Source organism: Convolutriloba macropyga, chromosome 4, assembly GCF_964194025.1.
Source record: "Convolutriloba macropyga chromosome 4, txConMacr16.3, whole genome shotgun sequence".
Taxonomy (NCBI): domain Eukaryota; kingdom Metazoa; phylum Xenacoelomorpha; order Acoela; family Convolutidae; genus Convolutriloba; species Convolutriloba macropyga.
In genome coordinates, this window is record NC_134471.1 from 68,524,357 (window position 1) to 68,546,800 (window position 22,444).

Sequence of the window (22,444 nt, forward strand, 5' to 3'; positions counted from 1 at the left end):
TGAACCCAAATCGGTCTAAGATTAACAAAAATTTAAAACACGATAACTCGCTCTAGAAAAATACAAAACAAAATTCAAAAAATCCCTTTAATTCCATATTCTACGCTGAACGGGTTTTTTAATGATACCTCTCACAACTCTCTACGATGATTAGATCGATCGGCCAAAATTGTCTGAACAAAAAAACCCAGTTGAGTATATAGTTCCTCCCCTCAAGAGGGGTCGGAACAATTGAACTTGCTAGTTTCTTATCACACATGAATGATGAATGATACATTAAAACAAGAATGATTGAAACATAGGAAAAAGTTATGATTCTTTTTAATAGCCGCCCTCAGTTTCTTAGCCGGCTATTATAGCGCTCCTATTTTTTTTTACTATTCAATGAATTTGAATTGTATTGGGGCGCTGTCTTTTTTTAAGATCTGTTCACAATTTTGCAGGATTCTTGAAGGCAACTTGGATTAGTGACTTTGATCACGCCGAAACAGGAAGTGGAGAGAAACAGCGAGTAGTTTTGCGGCGTGAAAATTTTTACACTAATTTTAAATCAGAGTGAGAAAACGGGTTTGAACAAAAATTTCCTTTCTCGGTGGTGGCGTTTTGTTCATATGCGGCATTTTGACATTGATTTTCAGTTTTTTATAAATTTTTGGTTTGATTTTTTTTGGAAATGGTTTTCCCAATTCACTCAAACTGCGTTCTAGGTCTAGTCTTTTGTTTAGCCAATGAAAGTTCTTTGAATTGTACCTCAGGACTTGTCCTGTTATTTTTTTTTTACTTCGTCGTACTAATTTTTTTCTGCTTTACCCTAGTTTAAATGAACAGAGTCAGTATCAAAAAACGAAATCAGAAATAGAAACGGGATAAAGACATAAAGCCCAACCTTGTTTATGGAAATCAACGGCGTTTTTTTTCCGGCAATCTGCCAGGTATGTTTATTCATGATTGGAAATGTAAAATTTTATATATGAGCTAGCATCATTGTTGTCCAAGCTAGCTTAATTCACTAAGTAAATACAACCCAATGAACAAACTTAACATCCTTTTAATGTTCCTGGTCCGGAAATGGCATTTAATTTCATATCCAGAATCTGACTCTTCCTTGTATAGCAGATAGTTATAAGCATCGTTCAAAACAGAGGCTCTGGTTGGAAGTGTTATATTCAGATATAGCTTTACTATGACATAATTATTGATGTTTGCCTCTAACGTCTAATCTACGTTTGTTTTCAGCTATTGCGAGAACGGAGTGACAAAAGTGAACGAAACATGTCCGGATCCCAATTTGCACACAATCAACTGCCCAATTGGAAAGACGTACAACTCCTGTTAGTAAAGTTTTCCTATATCAAAACACAACTTTTTGGCAAGTTTTTGTGGCAACCATTCCTCAAATACAGGGGACATTGCCATTAATGTATTTCCTGTAAAAATTGAGAATATTTCAAAGTTCTCTCCTTTTTAACCTGTTCAATACTCTTAGGTGCAGAAGTTGCATCAGAGATCTGGAATATATCATGAAAAGTGAATAAATTTACTTAAAAAATTATTTATTTTAAAAATTGAAAAAGTTAAAAATTGGAAATCATTTTGATCTCAAAAAAATAACCCGAGCTTCGTTCACGACAAGTTTTAACTCCAAATTTGCCATAGTCAGCAATAAAATTATAAATGGCTCGCACGACACTTTGCTGCTTTGTGATTCAACTTGAATCCAACTTAATAGTGGCTTTTTAAGGAATCTCGTTTCTTATAGTTGCGAAGCTGTCAGCTGACCTCGGCTATATTGCGTTGCTATGGTTTTATGCTCCGTAGTATGAGGTCATTTTTTTACATTTGTTTTAAAAACTTTCTTTCGTTTGAAGTTTTGTGTGCTTTTTTTAACGCTTGATTTCTTGAATTTTGGGTGATCTAAATTGGCGTTTGCAAGGGTGATAAATATTTTTGAGTGCTTAAAGACTTTGAACGTAATCCGGGGGAACGATAAAAGTTCGAACCTCAACGGTGGCGAATGTTTTCGCACTCAGACAAATTCTTTGAGATGACCTCCTCAATTTCCGTATTTCCTCCCACAACGGATGAGAAGCATGACAATGGACAGTGGTTCACTAGGACTGGCAACCAACGGACCATTAAAAATGATCGTTGAATACTATTTTTGAGACTCAGCTGTTTGAAGTCGTATTTTTAGTAGAACTGATGGCTACTTTTTTAAAGAATTGCAAATTTTTCGAAGCAGTTGACAAAGTTGAAAATTCAAGAACAGTTTTGAAAAATTTTTAAAGACAGTTTTAAACATTTCAATTTTCTGATTTCCTTAAATGTGAAGATAGTTAATATATGTTTTTTTAATTTTGAAACAACTTAAGACCACCTTCTCTTTTTTTGTTTCCGAACAATATTTTTAAAGTCTTTTCGACTCCAAGCTGTATATGAAAATAGATTGATTCAATAAAAAGTAAAAATTTAGTTAAAACTGAATGTAAAGAAAAGCGCAATATTGAAAAATGAGGAAATCTTTACGTTTTAGGCAGTTTATTTCATCCTAATTTAAAAGTTTTAGTAGTTGCAAACGTAGCAGAACGAAATTCTAAGAGAAATTTCATTCTCAAAACTATTGTGGACCAAACATTTTTAATGACTTTTAATGACTGTGTACAAATGCACAACTTTTATTCTTGAAAAACTCTTGGATTGCTTTACCAGCTGAATTTAAGGTTAATAAGACCTTAATAGCGTTTGAATTTTTCATAGACTCTTTTTTGTTTGACAATGTAGCAATTTGACAAACAAGAAGGTGAAATACTTATGTTTTTTATGAAGAGGCAGAACAGTCCCGAATATAATCTTTTTTTATCCCGAGTTTTTTCTATCAGAACAGTCCCGAATTTTTTATCTGTCTTTTTTAGAAATGGTTTTCCCAATTCTCTCATAGTCCGTTCTAATTCTAGTTTTTTTTTGTTTTGTGAATGAAAATTGTTTGAATTGTACGTCAGGACTTGTCCTGCTATGGTTTTTTTTACATTCACTTTACCTTTTTGATTACGTTTTTGGTTTTACATAAGTCACGATTTTCACGTTTGAGTTCTGACTACCTCAATCACTATTTCAAGGATTCTGAACTTTTTTACGCATTGAATTACGCAATGTAGTGAATACGGTCAATGTCAAAAAAGCAAAATCAAAAGAAACGGGATAAACCGATAAAGACCGGTCATTAAGTCATGGTGTATTAGGTTATCAAAGTTCATTAGAGCGATTGCTAGCTGATATTAGTATTAAGCTTAATACCCTTCAATTTAGAAACGGAATTAAGTATAGGTTGAGAATCTAACTGAACTGCGCACTGAATTAGAACAATTTTTGAAACTTATGAAAAATTAAGGAAAACTTCTCAAGAAATCTCTTCTTTTTTATTCTGTTTCAATCCCGATGTGCGTCTACCGAGTCAACGGCAGTTATTTACCGGCAATCTTCCGGCTATGTTATGGATTGTTTTGTCCTGAGGCGGTCTTTTATTATTCGAATTTTCTTTTTAAACTTTATTTGATTTGCTATGAAGAGTTTTTTTGAAGCTATATGAACAGGACAAAGATAAGAGCCAAACTAACATCATCGCAGTGAGCTTAACCATATTTTGATCCCTATGACCTTTGTAGCAATTTTTTATTACAACTCCATTACAAAGCAAATAAAATATTTTTTGCCGATTGACTACGAAATCTAACAAAACTTCTGTTTTGGTACAAAATTGCTGAAACTGTTGCCAAATGAAAACCCTGTGCTGTCTTTCAGCATTCCACACATGTGAGAAGACTTGTACAGACGTGCACCTGGGTACAATGCACAAGAGCTATTGTGGGGCGAGCACTATTATCCCATGTGGATGTGTGTGTCCTGCAGGCACTGTCTTGTCGGTTAGTACAACTAATTCCTGCCTTTTTTACACACCTTGTGCTTAAGTAAAATTCATTTATCAACTTCTCTTAACAGCTAAATTGCATTAATATGCACTAAGATGAATGGGTGTCCTCCGAGATTATGCAAGCTGGAAGCGTATCTTGCAAGCTCTTGAATCATGCAACTTATTTTGAAAGTTTCTCGCAAGGTTGTTCCGATTGAGCTTCAATTTATCTTTGGTTCAATTTTGGCTATTACTCAAAATTTTAATTTTTTCTGCTGGTAATATTACGAAAGATCTTGCACAAAAGATTATCTGACAATTTTTGGAAAGAGTTTAGAACAAAATATTTGCTGAACGAGGAATCATCCTGCTCGATTATAGCAGAGTTGTAAGATTACTTTTTTCTCCACTGATTTTTACCAATTACCATAATAGAGACCTTAAATTTTTACAACTTATCATACCCTTGGTATCTAACAACCCAAAGCACTTTTTGCCTTATTTTAACTGTAATAAATTAACTTTAACTTTTCCTGGTATGCAAAATATTAAATTAGTTTTAGCATTGTTTGGTGTTTTGTTAAAAATCATTCTATAACCTGAGAACATTTTAATAGTTTTTGTTCTTGACTATAGAAAACTTTTGGTATCACCTTTGTTATAGTTATCATGTTGTTTTGTCTCTCACTCAAGTCGACAAAAATTAATTTTTTCTTCAGCAGAGAATATGTTGAAATTTTTGCCAATTCATTAAGAAATTTCTACCACAAAATGCGTTTTTTTGTCAAGCTGAAATATTACAGATGCCAAAAGGTGTTCAAATTGTTATTCCAAGAACATGCAATCTTAATAGCAAGAATAAGAATCACACAGCACAATTGAGATCAATCACGTTATCTCGAAATCGTTCATTGCTGCGTGCTAAATGGTTTTAAGCTAATAACCAAATGCAACCACAAAACTTTTTTCTTATAAATTGAGCAGGAACCCATGTGCTTGGAAACATTCAAGTTTTTGTTTCGCACTCACTTTTTTTCAACTATTGTAAGCAGACAATTACAATAACTTCCCCGCTGAATTGAGTCACGGTAGCTTTTGGCAAAAGATTGTCATCCCGGAATCATTGAACGTAAGAGTTCGTCGGTTGTTTGGTTTGGAACCACCAGAAATATTGAGAGACCGATTTATATAATTGTTGAGTTTTGTTTACTATTTCAGCACTGGGGTGGTAGCGATGGCTTCGATCTATGTGTGGAACCGGCCGACTGTCCCTGTGAATACGATGGAGTCGGATACCAATCTGGAGAAGATCATGCATTGTAAGTACATCCATAGCACCCGCTATTGCAATTAGCCCAAAAATGAGCGTTCAAGGTAGGTTTATGTATCCAAAATAATAGGTGAGCATTCCCCTTGGGGGGGGGGCATATATAATGTTATCGAGATCCTTTTCCATTATTAACCCCTTAATAGGATATGTGTCCCCGGTTACAAAACGTGGGGATCTTTTCCGTTTGTACCCCCCCCCCCCGTACGTTATGCACCCCCAGTTACGGAGCACCACGTGTCATTACATAGTAAATCATTATGTAAAAATATGGCACGTGCGTCTGGGGGGGCACAAACGGAAAAGATCCAAACGTGGCGTTATATAGAAAATGACTCACTTTGTAGCACGTGCACTTTGGGGTTGAAAATCATATGCATCAATGGTTTTACATCTCTGGTAAGCTCTTCAGTCACATTATGCCTAATTGTTGTGATAAACTTATTAAATAGATAAGGAAAATGGAATTTGTTAGCGAGGAATCTGAATTGGAATGCTTTGACATTGATTCGATAGCAGATGAAGTAGAAGCTATGGATGATGATACGGATCTGAAACAACTGATCAAAAAAATGATGGGACATATTCAAAAACAGGACCAGGAACTGAAATCGCTGAGACAAAACCAGACTCTCATGAACGAAGAAATGATTGACAACACCAATGCCCTACACAAATTGGATGGTCGAGTAGTTGAGCTCGAAAAATATTCTCGAAAATTGTGCCTCATTTTTTCCATCATCGAGGATCGTGGAGACGCTCTAACTAGTATTATCTATTTACTCAACAACCTTCTCCAGATAAACATCATTTCTTCGCGGTTTGCAGCGTGCCATCCACTGAGCCAAAACCCAGGCGCTCCAGTTATTGTCAAGTTCATATACCATGCTGATCGCGACATTATTTGGAGAAGAAAAGCTTGGCTCAAAGGTGTTACAAATTCTCTTGGAAAGCCAGTGATTGTTGAAGAGTGCCTCGCCCCAAGAGATCGAGAGTTAAAGAACGAATCTAAGCAACTTGGACTCCTTTGGTTCACTCGTAAACAAGATGTCTACGCCTTTAACCAAAATCTCCCCAATAGTGATGCTGTTAAGGTAACCTCGAGTCGTGAATTGAATTCACTTACTCTGAAGGAATTGCAACCAATATCAAGCTATCATCATCAACCTAATGACGAAAAAATTGTAGATACTCCCAATCAGATGCCGAAGCCTATCCGAAAACCATCTACAGCCATTCCTTTAAACAGTGCAAAACGAAAGCGTATTCAAGTTTCTCCCATTACAGAAAATGATGCGTCAGCTTCATTAGCAAACAATCTACTAGATACATTGATACCTGCTTTAGTAAATGCTCTGAAGGATAACAATATGGCAAAAGTTAGGCCTTTTGATACTGGTGCTAATGTGAATGATCAGTATTGAATAATAGAGGAAACGACTTTGTCAACAAAGAACCTGGAAAATTCGTTTAAGTCGTTAAGTGTACTACATCTCAACATTCGCTCTTTAAAACCTCACTTCACAAAGTTGGAAGCACTAATACTAAGTCTTGAGTCTCCACCAGAAGTAATATGTCTAACTGAAACCTGGCTAACTGACTTAGATAGTTTTCATAACTATCTTATACATGGATATAACCATCTTTTAGTTAAAAATAGAACTAACTCATATAAAGGTGTTATGATTCAAGTTAAAGAGAACTGTACTCTCCTAAAAGAATATTACGATGGTTTTGACGAAAGTATAACTGCTGAAATAGCTTTGGGAAAATATAAATTTAAAATTTGTGTAATTTACAATAAACCTCGAACAAACAAAATGGAATTCATTAAATCCCTTGATGACTATCTTGAGCAAAACACTTCAAGTGGTATGCCTTTCATAATTTGCGGTGATTTGAATATAAACACCATAGAAGATAATTTGATGATAAAAAGTTATCGGAATGTTATTAGCTCAAATGGTTTTGAATTGGAGGCTGAGCAGGCCACCAGAATAACCGAAAAAACAAGCACGTGCTTGGATCACTGTTTCCACCAAAATCTTTTTGAATCCTGTTTTGAACTCATGGAACATGAAAATATATCTGATCATCTTCCAATTTTGCTAAAATGGAAAACGAAATACATTCCTTGTGACAACGCTTCTCAATTTAGAGACACATCTTTTCTTAAGAAACATGACCTACTAAGTAAGTATCTCGAAAGCTTAAAGAATAATATGAACCAAGCTTACGATGAAATGCAAACTGCGACTATTCTTAACCAGTCAATTGAAATCTTCAAAAAACACTTTGAAAATTGCTTGAATATATATGCTCCCGTGAAACAATTCAATAATGTACCGAAAAATTGCCCAAAATGGTTTGACAATCGTCTAAAAAATTTAAGAGTGAGGCGCAATAGAGCTTCTCAAAATTGGAAATCCAACAAAAATGACACTGAAAAGCTGCAAAAGTTTAAATCTCTCCGAAGCCAATTTGAAGATGAAACAAAAGGCGCAAAGAGAAAATTTTACTTAAACAAATTTAATTAATGTATTGGAGACTCAAGACAAACTTATAAGCTTTTAAATGAAATTAACGGGAAAAAGGTGACAAATAATACTATCCCTTGTTTAGATTCACTATCGGAAAAGAACACTAAGGCTTCAAATTATGATATTGCATATAGTTTAAACAAGTTTTTCATAAATATTGCGGGAGAACTAACTAAAGATATTGAACCTTCTGAACAAATAAGTGTACATCAAGTTGAAATGTCCTTGTTTCTTTATAAAGCCTCGGATATTGAAATTTCAAAAATTATAGATCAACTTGACAATAAGTCATCCTCTGGTGATGATAATATCAGAAACCTAGTTGTTAAACAATCAAAAACAGAAATAGTTCCTATTCTAACTTTCCTGATAAATAAATCCTTTCGAGATTGAGTATTCCCTGAAGCTCTTAAAAAAGCAGAAGTCTTGCCTCTATTCAAAGAAGGTTCTAAAACTAAGGAAAGCAATTATCGGCCCATTTCGCTCCTGAACGTGTGGAGCAAAATCTTTGAACGTGCAATGTTCAACCGAATGAGTCTTTACCTAGAGCGTTTCTGCTTAATATATAAAAAACAATTTGGATTCAGAAAAAAGCACTGCACCATTGATTCATTGGTTGAAATGACTGAGAAAATAAGATTCTCAAATTTTGAAAAAAGATTTAGCTTCTTTCTTGATCTGAAGAAAGCGTTCGATACATTAGATCATGAAATACTATTACAAAAACTTGAAAAATATGGGTTTAGAGGAAATTGTCAAAATTGGCTGCATGCCTATCTAGAAAATAGATCACAAGGGGTGGTTGCAAATGGTGTTGTATCTCATTGGCAAATCGTAAGACACGGAGTCCCACAAGGCTCAATATTAGGCCCACTTTTATTTCTCATTTATATTAATGACCTCCCATTATCAGCCAATTCAGTCGAAATAATGCTGTTCGCCGACGACACAAACATAACAGCTGTAAATTGTAGTAACGAAGATATTAGAAGGGATCTTAAAATGATTAACAACTGGCTAAATGCAAACAAATTGGTTTTAAATATGGAGAAAACAATACAAATGAATATAGGAAATAGTGCTTCCAACTCTCAGTTTAGGCTGAATGAATCGAATATTACTATTAAACCTGTATGCAAGTATCTAGGGGTTTTTATTGACAATAAGTTAAGTTTTCTTTCTCATATTAACTATGTTAAAACTAGACTCAGTAAACAATGCGGAGCTATATCAAAACTGAGACATTATGTTCCAAAAAATCAACTCTTAGCATACTATCGAAGTAATATCAATCCCATAATACAATATGGCGTTCTTGTTTACGGATGTTGCAGCTACACCTCCTTAGTGCCAATATATGTTATGCAGAAAAAAATTCTAAAATTTATGTTTTTCAGAAAATCCCGCGATTCATGTAATGATATATTTTTTGAAAACAACATTTTAACAGTATACGAGTTACACCTATATGAGTTGTTGAAGTTTGTTTTAAAATCGATAATAGGTGCTCATGTACAAGATTATCTTAACAATATGTTTACCTTTAAAGACACAAGACAAACAAGGCTCTCAAAATTTCAGTGCCTGGATGAACCTTTGCTAAAAAGAAAAATTGAACGTTACTCCATCAAATATCGGGCTACCAAACTGTACAACATACTGAAAACCAATTCAATACTACCAGATGATGTACAAAACCTAAAGTTATCACAAGTCTCAAAAATTTTCCATGATGTAAAATTTCTCTATATTTTGCAAAATTATACGCTTGTTAAACATATTTTTGAATTTTGAAGTACCCGTAAAAAACGCACCCTTGGCTGCATGCTAACAGATATCTATTCATAGGTCACGATTCTGGACAAAAGGTTTGACCCATCTAGCTCTTTTAGTTTTCGAGATATCGCGGTTTTTAGATTTTTCAAAATTTTTTCCAAGAAAAACTTCGAAAAAAAAATGTAAAAAGGAAAAAAAAGGAAAAAAAATTCTGCGATCTAAATTAAAGCGCAGCGAAACTTATGGGAATGGAATAGATATAGGATAGAAACATTGGTAAGTCGAAATTTTCTACTGCATCGATTTAGTTATAAAATAAAACAACCAAATTTTTTTTTTATTTTATTTTAATCAAATTTTATTTAAACCCTTAAATTTATTGCATACAGGGTAGGACTTGGCGGACAGTACTGTCCCGTTTTCTATCCTTTCCAGGTATCTTTAATTTTAATTTTATTCTTGGTTTGTATTAACTTCATCTCCTGGATAAATTAATCTCTCTCTCTCTCTCTCTCATTATAAGCCCCCGCAACACACAGCTCCCCATTCTGGTATAAACACTGTATGATGGGTCAATAGTTTCCAACCCCACTAAGATGGGCGGTTTTTAATGGGAAAGAGCCCTCTGGTGAAGTGGGTTGTTTCATCACTTGATTGTTGTAGTGGCTGCAAGGTGTGCACTTGTTCCTCCGGAACCTGGACCTGTGATGACTCCCAGTGCAGTGCCTCCTGTCTCATGTACGGAGAGAGCCATTTCTCCACCCTGGATGGCAACCTCTACTCCTACCAGAGCCCCTGCACCCTCAGAGCCATGGAGGTCATATCTCCCAATGGAGACAATCTGATGTTGTGCACAGTAAGTGATCACACCTTTTCATTAACTTTTTTTTCAAGTTGTTCAACATGAATCATGGCAAGCAGTGTCATCACGAATTTAAACAATTACGATGAAAACTTATCATTTCGTTTTTTTTTGTTTTTGTTTTTGCAAAATGGGTGACATTGAGTAAGCACAATATGACTGCGCCTCCGTCGGTGGAAAATTTCCATCCATAAATCATACTTTTACACCTATTTAAACGCATAGAAAAAGGAGATGGCTTTATATAGCGTACGCCATCACCTTTATTCGCGCTCTCTCAAATTATTGAAAAAATGGTCTTTTTCTAATAATCTGGTGCAAAGAAACAATATCTCTAATGAAGAAATCGCACTCAACAGTCTGACAATGACAGTATTTATTTCTTGTTAGAATGCCACAAATATTCAAAGCTTGCAATGAAACGCTAATTGCTGGTAGGACACATTTAACAACTTAAATTGACAAATAAAAATTAACCGAGATTTAGGAAGATATTTGCACAAGTTATGAACAACTCAAAGCCCGCTGAAAACAATAAGTTCAAACTTTTGTTTCAAAAGCAACGCTATCAAATTGAATTTCTGTTTAGACAGAATGGAGGTTATAGAGTTTGCCTACGTGAACTTCGTTTTGTAAGAATTTGAAGAACGACCCACTAGATTCTGAAAACTTCGGAATGCTCGCCTATTTAAATGTTTGTCTTAATTATTTTATTTTATGAATTCACGCAAATTAGATTTTGAAAGATTCTGCTTTTTTACCCATCAGATATTGAAACTTTATTTAAAATCGTTCTCCAACGAGGTTTGAAGCAACAAGGAGGCTCGGTAACGTGCGTTCGCACATGATGTTCCGACCCCGCCATCCACTTTTTGATTTAATTGTATACCAAATGAGGAAGAGAAAGAAAAGTTTCAAAAAATCACATATCTTTCGACAAACAATTAAGTGAAAAAACGATGCCGGATTAGAGAGCCGATGAGACTTGCCATCAATGAGCGTACTGGACAAGGCAAACACAAAACAAATAATAGCAAAAAATAATTACGACCAAAACTCGAAGACTATAATTAAAAAACAAAATAACAAGAAGAAAAAGGAATCCGATAAAACCCGATCTAAACAAATCAATCTGAAACTTCATTAGATGTTCATTCGATAGGTTATAAGACCTCGCAATAATGTGACTCGGTTACAGGCCGACAAAGAAGAGCCAAAAAGGACAAATTTCAAAAACACATTTCTCTTTTTGAAAACAACCAATTTCAAATTGATCGAAATTACTTCGTATCAACTCGGCTCATTAAAAAGGTTCATTTAAGCGTCATAGGAAGCAATTGAGACTTGTCGTTATCCGTAATATGTGGGATGACTGCAAAAAAAACAGCAAAAACGAAACAAAAAACGATTGAATTTAACAGCCGTAGCAGCAACCGGTGCAGCAACCGTGGAGCCAATATTAAACTCCGTTAATTTTCATTTTTTCAACGCCAATTGGCAATTGGGCCACGCCATTAGTGTGATAGCGTGGAAACGAAAAAAAAACTCAGATTGAGCAAGTATCCAAAAGTCACACTTTTCTTATGAAAATGCTGAGTATCAATGCTAAGAAACCATTAGTTCAAAAAAAAATTATAAAGGTTGGATCTTGGTTTACTGGAAAGAAGATGCAATCTGTCGTCAGAGAGACAAAGCTACAAAATTGAAAGAAGTTATGTAATATTTACAAAAGTCAGAAGTCCACATCCTTAAAGAGTTTTTTAGAAGCTATTTTTTCAAAAGTTCAAACAAACCATAAGCAATCAAATTAAAACAAAGACGGATCAATATGCAACTGCTCAGGAATTCAGTTGGGCTTGTTCTTCAAAATTTCACAAACAACTTATCAAACCCACAGTGTTGAAGCCATTATACCTATAAAACATTGGATACCATTAAAAACTCTGAGCTGACGAAAGCGATTAAATGATTTGCTTTGGTCACTTCTGATTTTAACTGGTTCTTCTAGGTAACGCGTCCTTGTGGAAAAGACAGCAAAAAGAACCAGAAATATAGACCAGTATGGAAAACTCACAAAATTTACATGAAAACAGATTTCTAGGGTCTATAGACATCTGTCAAAACATAACCAACAGCAAAAATTATGTTTAGAAGACCCGAAAGCCGGGTTCTGTCGAAACAGTTAGCTAAAGACTAAAATCAGGAAACAGATTCAGCTAAATAAACGGGGAAGCAATCGAGCCCTCTGATTGTCAAAAAATTGCCAAACGACAACAAAAAGAACCAGATTTAGAGGCAATAACAAATATCCTAAAATTTTTTTACACAAAATGTGAAATTTTGTGAAATTTTGTTCTAAAAGAGCCAAATTAACAATACTTGAATATAAAACAGCTATAAAGATTATTTTTTGCTTCAATTGGAAACAGGCCTTTTTGGCCTGTGTAAATTGATACTACGCTATATGGGGACAGAAACAATTTAAAAATTTGACAAATTTCAAAACATCGCTAACATTGTCTTAAAACAAATAGATTCAAAGTCATAAGAGCCATTAGACAATAACTGAAGGCATTGTATAGGCTCAACTTCAGCGCATTGAGAAACCAATTGAATCTTTAATTAATGAAGCAAAATAGTGAAACTGTATAAAGAATTACAAAGAATCTAAAGCAAAAAAAGTCATTTAAAGTTTACGAAAATACATCGTCAAAGCCATAAAAATTGTGAGTTTCTCTAAAAACAATTTTTTTAATTTATTTTGTTTGAAATAGGATCTTTAGTTGATTGCGCCGTGATGGGAACTGTTTCTAGTCCTTAAACAACATGAAAAACAAAACTGCAAAAAAATTAAAAAAAACCGCGCTCTAATATAATTCAAATAATTATTGATTGTAAGAATCCATTATGAGTTCAAATCCAGCCCTGATTTTTCTCGTAGTACAACAAAAACAATTTATTATTCCATATGTTAGCAAAACAGTTAAATTAGCAAATGAAATAATTCAATAAACCACAAATAAGTCATGCTTTTTGCGTAATTGTTAGGCTTATCTTTCGAAAGACCGGCAATCATTTAAATCCAGAAAACTCCTATAGGAAGCGAGTTTACAGCTTTCTTTTTTGGAGTTTTCAAATATTGTTGCATCAGATGTTAGGTTTCTATTTCCTGCAAATTTAAACGAAGTAGGAAACGATAGCTTATTTGGAGCCTATTTGATTTGAAAAGATTCAAATTCGAAAAGTTTAGCAGAAATTTTAACCAAGAACCTCGGATAAAACAAATTGGCGAGCGGAATTCACTCTATTTTTCTCAAAAGTTTAAACCTTGATAACTCCCCCTTTAAAAAGCGAAAATTAAAAAAAAATCTTGTTAATTCCATATTCTACGCTAGACGAGTTTTCTAGTGATACCAGTCTCAACTCTCTACTATGATTACATCGATCGGCCAGAATTGTCTAAACAAAAAAAACCATTGGAGTATTTTTCCTCCCCCCACAATTGGGTCGGAACAAATATCGTAAATGTGTGTTCCTTTCAAGACCTGAGTGTTGTACCCAGGTTTAGGTCCAGACCCAAATTGAGCTATGATCAGACTATCCAGACTGAAATGACCTTTGATCAGACTTTCCAGTCCGAAATAACTTCTGATGAGATCTTCCAAACCAAAATGTCCTCTTATCAGATCGAACCCAGACCTTGGTCCAGACTATAGTGCGCTTATGATCAGACTCAAATTCAGACTATTTTCCAGACTATAAACAGACTATGATCAGACCTTCCAGGCCAAATGCACCTTTTCTCTGTTTTCTTTTGCATCATACACTCGTATTTTAGGTTGAGAACCAGCTGTGTGGATCCTCAAAACTGACTTGTGCCAAAGAACTCCGCTGTTATTTCAAACCCAGTGGAGCAACTGATATTGCACTCACTATCACCCTAATGAGACCTTCTGCGCCCAAAGTGCAGCTAGCACAGCCAGTAGCAAATACTTCGCCACCGCCGGACATATTTCCCAACTTGATAGCGTTACCTATTCCGGTACCTCTTGGCTTCACCTACTCTGTTCTCTACAGGCCAGATTTCGACACCTACATAACCTTCCAGGACACTTTGACCCAATTCAACGTCACAATATTGTGGGATGGAAGTTAGAACCCTTTTCTTTAATATTTCAAATAGGTCTATATTGAAAATGACAGAAAAAAATCTTAGTTTTGCGCTCACTCACAACGAGAACCAATTTAATGACAATTTAACCCAATGTGCCAAACACCCAATACCATAATACCCAATTCATTCTGTGAATTTTTTGTTCAACAGCCAGACTACAAGCAGTTGGCATTAAACTTGGCATTTTTATTATTCTAAAAATTCTTTTTGAATAATTTTTAACAGTAGTGTGGTTAATTTGGGTATTTTGTCATCAGTTATTTTTAGTATTGGATATTTTGACTGAAAACCCGGAGATATATCGGTCGCCAGTACATTTTTAATAGCCACCCTCCTCTTCTCAGCAATCTATCATAGCAGCTCCCTTGTTACAATCCAAAATCTGCTGTTTTGCTTTACAACTTTAAGAGGAGTATTGGTTTTATTGTGTCTTACGACTCGAAGAGGAGGATTGTTTTTTTTTTTGAGTTGTTAAACCTGAAATGCCATTTGTTCGAACAGATTATGGCCTCATAGCAAAAGTGAGCAAAGTTGCAGTGTGATCTAATTTTTTTCTGAGCGAGAGAACATTAAATAAATTTTCGACTTTGAAAACTGTTTTTGATAGAAAGGCGCATATAGATAAACAATTTCCGTCATATGGATCAAAGTATTTGCTTTTAAAATAGATCTAGTGGAATCGTTTTTTGAGCGACACTGAATTAATTTCACCGTCTGAAATTGATACCATGGTGTTTTTGAGAGCCTTTTCAAGTTCAAATTCTAAATCGATTTTTTCGTTTTCTTTTAAATCGATTTTTTCGTTTTCATCCTTTTTTTTTATTTTTGGATCTCTGAACAAACTGTTAGCAAAAAATCAGTGTCTATGGCAAACTTTAGTCGATTGTTTATTTAATGAACGCCTCTTTAATGTGAGAACTTTTTAAAAAAATTGAATGCGTAGTAATAGGAATTTGATGGATTTTATCCAATTTTTCTCAAATTTTGGCGTGTGTTTTAATTTTAATTACCCGAAAAAGTATGCGCGCGCAGTCATGGAATTTAATTTTGTGTGATCAATATTTGATCGATCTATTCTCTGAAAGAAAATTTTCTAATATAGCACTTAGAGTTTTCTGAAGTTCATTTTTAAAATACTTTGTTTTTAATTTTTTAAATTTCTTTTGCGTTGAGTTTTGGTATTAAACTGTTTTTTGCCTTTAAATATTATTCTGTTACCCATGTTGTTTCAAGGGTATTTTGAATTTTACATTAGTTTGAGCCCCTTTTAGTGTGTGATATCTCTCAGAAGGCACATACTTTTTTTTCTATAATTTCTGCGCCGCCAAAACCAAAAATTTTAGCGATTTATGAGTCCCAAAATTTGAATTTCTTCATTATTTCAGTTTATTTTTCCAGAAATTTTTCTGTTTTTTTCTTTCAAAATGTGACTTTTGGTCTGCAGAGTTAATTGCTGAGCTCTGATTTTTAGAGAATATTATTATGAATTAATTCATGACAGTTTATCAGTCAATTTTTTTAATTCTTTTTTGAAAACTCGAAGAGAAGTAGTTCTCAATGTTATCCAAAACGCCTTTTAATGTAGAAAAATTTTGCGTTATCAAGAGTTAATTTTTGAAGTCAAATTAATTTCAAAGCTGTGCACTCTTTTGTCTGGTTTCTGAGTGGTGTTTTTTTTTACCTCAATTGGTTTCAAAGATGTCCGTGCTCAACTCTTTTTCGCTATCACAATGTTATATTTTTCTACCAATTATCATAAGAAATCTGGTATCTAAAAATTGTGTCAAGGTTGCATTGAAAGAACTTTCTAACTTGGATAACATTAAGTTTTTGATGATCCAATTATGCATTTCTACTGCAAAATGGCCAGAAATTTTTTACAGTTTGTTTTATAATTTTTTATCATATCTTATTTTTTGGATCTTTGAGATTTTTTTTTAAGTACACGACAAAGTTTTCCTGAGATTTCATGCATTGAGTACCAATTTTTAACTTGAGTCGCTTTTCTTTTTTATGAAACTATACACATGCTAATCCGATTTTGGCAATTTGTTTTCAAATTGTCCGTTTTTATTTGGGTTTTGGTATTAACCACTTGAAAGACTTTCGGTGCACCGTCGGAGTTTTATTGTGGAATAATAATTGAGTTCAAGTTAAGTTTTGAAATTGAGTAAGAACATTTCATAGTTGGCTTTCAACACTTTTATTTGAAATAATTTAATGTTTCAAATCCTTTATCTCCTTTCTTTTTAATCTCTTATGTAGAGAGGACGATGGCTATAAAATTTGAATAGTTTGAATAATTGAAATTTCAATTGAAATAGTCGTTAATGAAAACTTCTTGAACTGTTGATCCCGGCTATTTTCGCTATATTTGTTTAACTGCTTTGGCTTGTCAAAATGATATTGTAAAGTTTTTAGGGACACTATACAATTCCTAATTAATTTTTGGGATATTTTAAAATCCAAGAACGTTTTTTATTCAAACTGAAAATTAGGAAAATTTTCTGTATCTTTAAATAAAATTTTGTCATTTTTAAGTTGTTGCATTTTTTAGGAGTCAATCAATTTTTTTTTCATATTTTTATATGTATATTACATGTATATATATATATATATATATATATATATATATATATATATATATATATATGGGCCAAAAATCATTTCAAAGCTTTGAGTGTGTAAGTGGTTATTTAAATATGGATAAAAACTGTCTTGTATATCATAAGCTTAAGGAATTTTGGCAATGCTAGAATTATTGTTTTTCTCAAAAATTGTTATACTGATTGTATGGTTAGCTTCCATTAATCAATTGATCTGCTGGTTAAATACAGGTGGTTTTAGTTTCTCAATTAGTTCTTTTGAATTGTTTGTCAGTGCTTGTGCTGTTTTTTTGTCTCCAAAAAAAAATTTGTTTCGCTTTACCTTTTATCAAAGATAATTCATTATTTCGCGTGAAAAATTTTGGATTTCTCAAGGTTTGTTTAAATTTTGTCCATTTTACTCAAAGTACTTTCAAACAACAGGTTCTCAACAAAGCAATGTAGATTGAACGGAGTAATAAAAATTAAGTCAAAGATACAAACGTGACAAACTTATAAAGCGCAATTTTATATGCCTGGTAAATGAACATTGTTCTCAAAAGTCTTAGTAACTATCACTTACGTTTAGTTGTATTCATGTGAGGCTGTGCATCCTCTCATTAAGAATCAGGAGTTTGTCCTAGTAATGTTTTTCTCACTCTAATATTTACATCAATTTATCTCTCACTTTGAATTTTTTTGGGAAAATCATTTTTTTTAGGGCGGTTTTTTGGCAATCTGCACTGTGATTATGAAAGTTTATACTCAAGATTGTAATTCGTGCTTTTGAGCAGCAGTTGATCTGTAAGTGAACATAGTGATCATAGGAAAATGAATAATAGAAACAAAATATACGCATAATGACCAATTTGAGATGACATTTCCTATATCCTCTCAATGAGAAACAGTAATATGACTAACTGTAAAGTTCCATCAAAGTAGCTTGCATTATGAAAACGTTTTTTTTGTACAACTAAGTTTTTTGATGTTTTCCAATCCCAAACGGGATTATGGGAATCATTGGCGGTTATCTTTCAGCCATCTCTAGGGTATGTTTTACAGGACGGTTCAGTTGAAAAGCAGGATAAACAGCAATATGTTCATATAACTGATAATCAATTTCATTGAGCAACTGAACAAGTAAGTCTTTTAACAAACATTGCTCGTAAATTTAACAAATCATTGGATATTTTTAGGGTCTCTTTTATAGCTGTAAGTTTCAAGTTTGAATCAATTTTTGCTATTTCTTTCCAATTTTTGGAAGTATTGTTTTTGTATCTTTTTTAAATCCTGATATCTTCAACTGAGCTAAACTTTACACTCTACGATTTTTCGAAATGTACTTTTGGGCAAAAAGTTATATTTTCTTCAGCATATTTGGGATGTAAACTTACTAAAATTGCAGGAGATACATTTTTTTTATATCGCAGGAGATGGGGAAACGAAGTTTTGCGTCATAAGTTCTAGAAGATATTTGATGCAAAATTTGTAATATAGATGGGTAAATTTCTTTACTGGGCGCGTATAAATCAAATTCTTAAGCATTGCTGAATTAATTTTTCCATTTCACTTTCTTGCTTGTCACACGAGGCGCATTTGTGATTTGTTAATGGTCAGACTTGGTTTTATCTTCATTTTTTTCGTACTTTCTGAAGAGTTAAAAATTTCGGATAAACAGTAACAATAATATAATGTAAAATTCATTTTTGTGTTTCAGAGACGCGAGCCAGCATTCATGTAGACCGAAGATTCCAGTCACCTTCCAGTGGGTACACGTTTAGTGGAATGTGCGGTGACTTCAACGGGCTCCCCTCTGATGACATCAGTGATTCCGGAATCTCCACTGGAAACGTTCCAGATGCCATCAAACAGTTCGCTGCTGGACATACTATGGATGCCAGTGCATGTAGGGACAAAACAGAAACACCTGATGATGATGATCATGTATTGTGCAAGGTAGGCAACAAAATGCGCCACATGCATCTAACTTATCACGTATTTTTGACTTGAAATCATCCATTATTTGTATTTCCCAGAGGATCAAACTTTCTATGATTGCCATGGAGCAAACCTTTTGTGGAATAAAATAACTGCAAACATTATTTTAGAAGGCTCTGCAAAACATGAGGTGAAACGTGTAAAAAGGAGGTAAAAACGTTACGTTTTCTTTTCCTTAGCTTCGCTGATCTAAGTGAAAGTTGTTTCAACTATATTTGAAAATTTTTAGAGTAGTTTTAATTTTACTGTTTGTTTCTCTTCACAGCTAAGATTACTCAGCCAAGATGTTTCTCTTCACTAATGATGCCAATTAAGCTTAAATATGAAAAACTTTTTTGTACTATTTTCTATCAATAATTGTGCTCCGATGGTTGGTAAATTAGACATAAAACCGATTACTAAATAGTAGCTGTTTTATAAAATGATATATCTGTTTACAGTGTATTAAAAACCATGATATATTTGTTTACGGATGCATGGCCGGGGCAACTATAGTTCTATAAATGCATAAAAAATCATATCACTTTGGTACTACTTTTAAATAGTTTTTCTGATAATTTGAACTGGAGAGTAAAAAATATTGATTATTAGATTATTAATAAAACCGAAACTCAACTTTACCCGAACTTAACCAAGTGGTTATTTTTGTTTTGCATGTTTCAGAAAAATGGGTACTTTTTGGGTATTTTGGCTTATTGGGGAATTTTGGTACTGAGAGCACTTCTGTATTTCAGCAATTCCCGTACCGAGTGAACTGGGCGTACGAACAGTGCCATGCCTTCATTTACGGAGTAGAGGGTGAGGTTGATCTATTCAAAGACTGCAGAGATAGAAAATCTGAAGAGGAGGTAAGATCAGTCATCATGCATTTATTCTTAGAGACTTTTTTGATTTTCTTAGATAATAATTACAGACACAATGCACTTACAGTCGACAGCAAACAAGGACACTACCAACCAACCAATTATAGATATTAATTTTTTTCTTAATTGGCAGATACAAGGCTTAGATTGTGCCATTATTTATTAATTTTCTACTACGGTATGATATATTAAGCTCCATTTTTATACTTATTGTAATATGTTATGTTATTGTGGATGACTGTTGACCGGTCCTTTGAATAAACGAAAAAGCCCCCCCCCCCCCCGAAAAAAAAACACTCACAAGGTAGAACTTTACCATCTGTAATTTATCACTAGTTTGTTCAGATAAGGTGATGAAAACAAAAAAATTCTTCACGGGAGGACAGCTTAAATTAAAATCTGATGCAAATCAATTTTTGATTGGTCTTTCGAGCTCTTTCTTAAATTACCGGGGGAAAGTAGAGTTACAAGTTTTTTAAGGTTTCGAATCAAACTTGATGTTTTCCTAGGCAGATCTTTGTAGACCATTTCTTCATGTTACTGTTTCCATAGTGCCAGTCAGTCCTGCGTATCTATCTAATTTGGTGTTAAATTCTAAAAATTTCTGAGCTCATCTTAACTTTAAAATGTTCACTTATGTATGAAGAAATTAATTAACTCATTTGTTTAGGTTGAGACCTACTACCACAACTGCATTGAGGACTCCTGTTCATGTGACAAGGGAGGAGACTGTGAGTGTCAGTGTCAACAGTTCGAGTCATTCGTCGCTTTCTGCGAAGAGGGAACCGGTACCAAATACGACTGGAGAGGCATGCATCAATGCCGTAAGTCTAACCACATCAACTCTAGTGTCAACTATCCCGTGTTGAGGAATTTTGTTTTTCACTAGTAAGAAATCGTCGTTTTTTAATCGTTTTCCTTAGACAAAAACGATCAAAGCCCTTACGTGGTAATCGCCGTTTTATTCGTTATTTCGTCGTTATTTTTTGTCAGAACCGATTGTTTTTTCATCGTTATTTTTTTGTAAGAAATGATCGTTTTTCCGTAAGATTTTTAATCCACAGATTCCTTTTTTGGAATGTTTCTCACCATGAGCTAACTACGACAATGAACCGGGATTTAAGTATTAGATATATAAATATATATCTATATATAATACTTAAATCCCGGTTCACTATCCTAGTTAGCTCATGGTGGGAAACATTCCAAATCAGGAATCTGTGGAATGTTGCCAACTATATACCTGGACAAAAAAAATTAAAAGTTAAAAAAGACGGATTAAGTGCACACGAGGCTGAAAAATGTTCGCTGCAGCTTTGAAAAAATCAAATTTAGCAGCCGTATAGATTCACGGCAACCATCTCTAAGTGGGGTTATTTGGATATTTTCCTAACCCCCCCCCCCCCCCCCGGATTGGGTTTTCACCAACCTCCACCAGTGATTCACTACTATTAAAACACGCACGTGCAAGTTTTACAATGCCAAAAGTCGCGAGTGCCAGAAGTTGAAATACCAGAAGCTCCTATATACTTAGCCAGAAGTTGAAATGCCAGAAGTTCCTATATACTTAGCCAGAAGTTGATGTTTTTTTTAAAAAAAAATTGACTCCAAAAAATCTAAAAAGCGTTAAATCTAAATCTCCAGTAAATGAAAACGTATTTGTTACGAAAACCACGAAAACCGTGAAAATCGTACTCCATTATTTTCATTGTGTTACCGACACGTTCGTTGATATATATTTAAATCATCATTGCATTGTTGTAGAGAGTGCTTGGGTGATATTCTTCCCCTTTAACTGTTCGAATTTCCTGGAAACGTTTTTTTTCCCGTTTTTTTGCCACTGCTTGTTGGTGCATAATTCTTTCCCCTAACAGGATTTTGATTTTGGATTTTTCATTATGTAATGTTAATTGTGCTGTTAATGGTTTATAGGAGGATGAGAGTACTGATGGGTGGGTGTTTGTGTGTATGGGGGGGTATTGCAAAAACAGAAAAAATTCCTGGGGGATGGAGAAACGGAAAAATCCCTTGTATGAATTGACAAAGGTATTGGTTGGCTAGGTCAAGACTCCTCGCGAAAATCATATCCATAGATATCCCCAAAAATTCTGGGTCTTCCCTTTCTTAACTTGAATCCATCGTTTCCACAGATTCTCCAACCATCGAATCTTGTCAGATGTTGTTTTTGCAAGAATGGAATCATCTTCGGTCATTCTTTTTCGGGGACATTTGGCTCTTTTTTATATCAAACAGAAAAATCAAAGATAAACGAAATCGAGAAATTGTTAGTTCCTATAGTGCTTTGAAAAAAAGGGCCATTTGTCTGCGAACGTGATTCTCCTTTTCATCAGTCGGAAGAAAACTTCTATTATGGTTGTTTAATCGGTTAAAATCACTTCCGCGAAGCTTCTG

The 22,444-nt window shown here is 34.1% G+C and overlaps 1 protein-coding gene across 1 annotated transcript in view; it reads left to right on the forward strand.

Moving 5' to 3' along the window:
* Positions 1-22,444, forward strand: part of LOC142337852 (uncharacterized) — a 125,311-nt gene that overhangs the window by 52,877 nt on the left and 49,990 nt on the right. The window contains exons 20-27 of the mRNA XM_075387408.1: positions 1,237-1,331; positions 3,799-3,920; positions 5,126-5,226; positions 10,214-10,406; positions 14,251-14,563; positions 18,889-19,127; positions 19,904-20,017; positions 20,703-20,856. Coding sequence (XP_075243523.1) covers positions 1,237-1,331; positions 3,799-3,920; positions 5,126-5,226; positions 10,214-10,406; positions 14,251-14,563; positions 18,889-19,127; positions 19,904-20,017; positions 20,703-20,856 — 1,331 coding nt within the window. The remainder of the gene's footprint in view (positions 1-1,236; positions 1,332-3,798; positions 3,921-5,125; positions 5,227-10,213; positions 10,407-14,250; positions 14,564-18,888; positions 19,128-19,903; positions 20,018-20,702; positions 20,857-22,444) is intronic.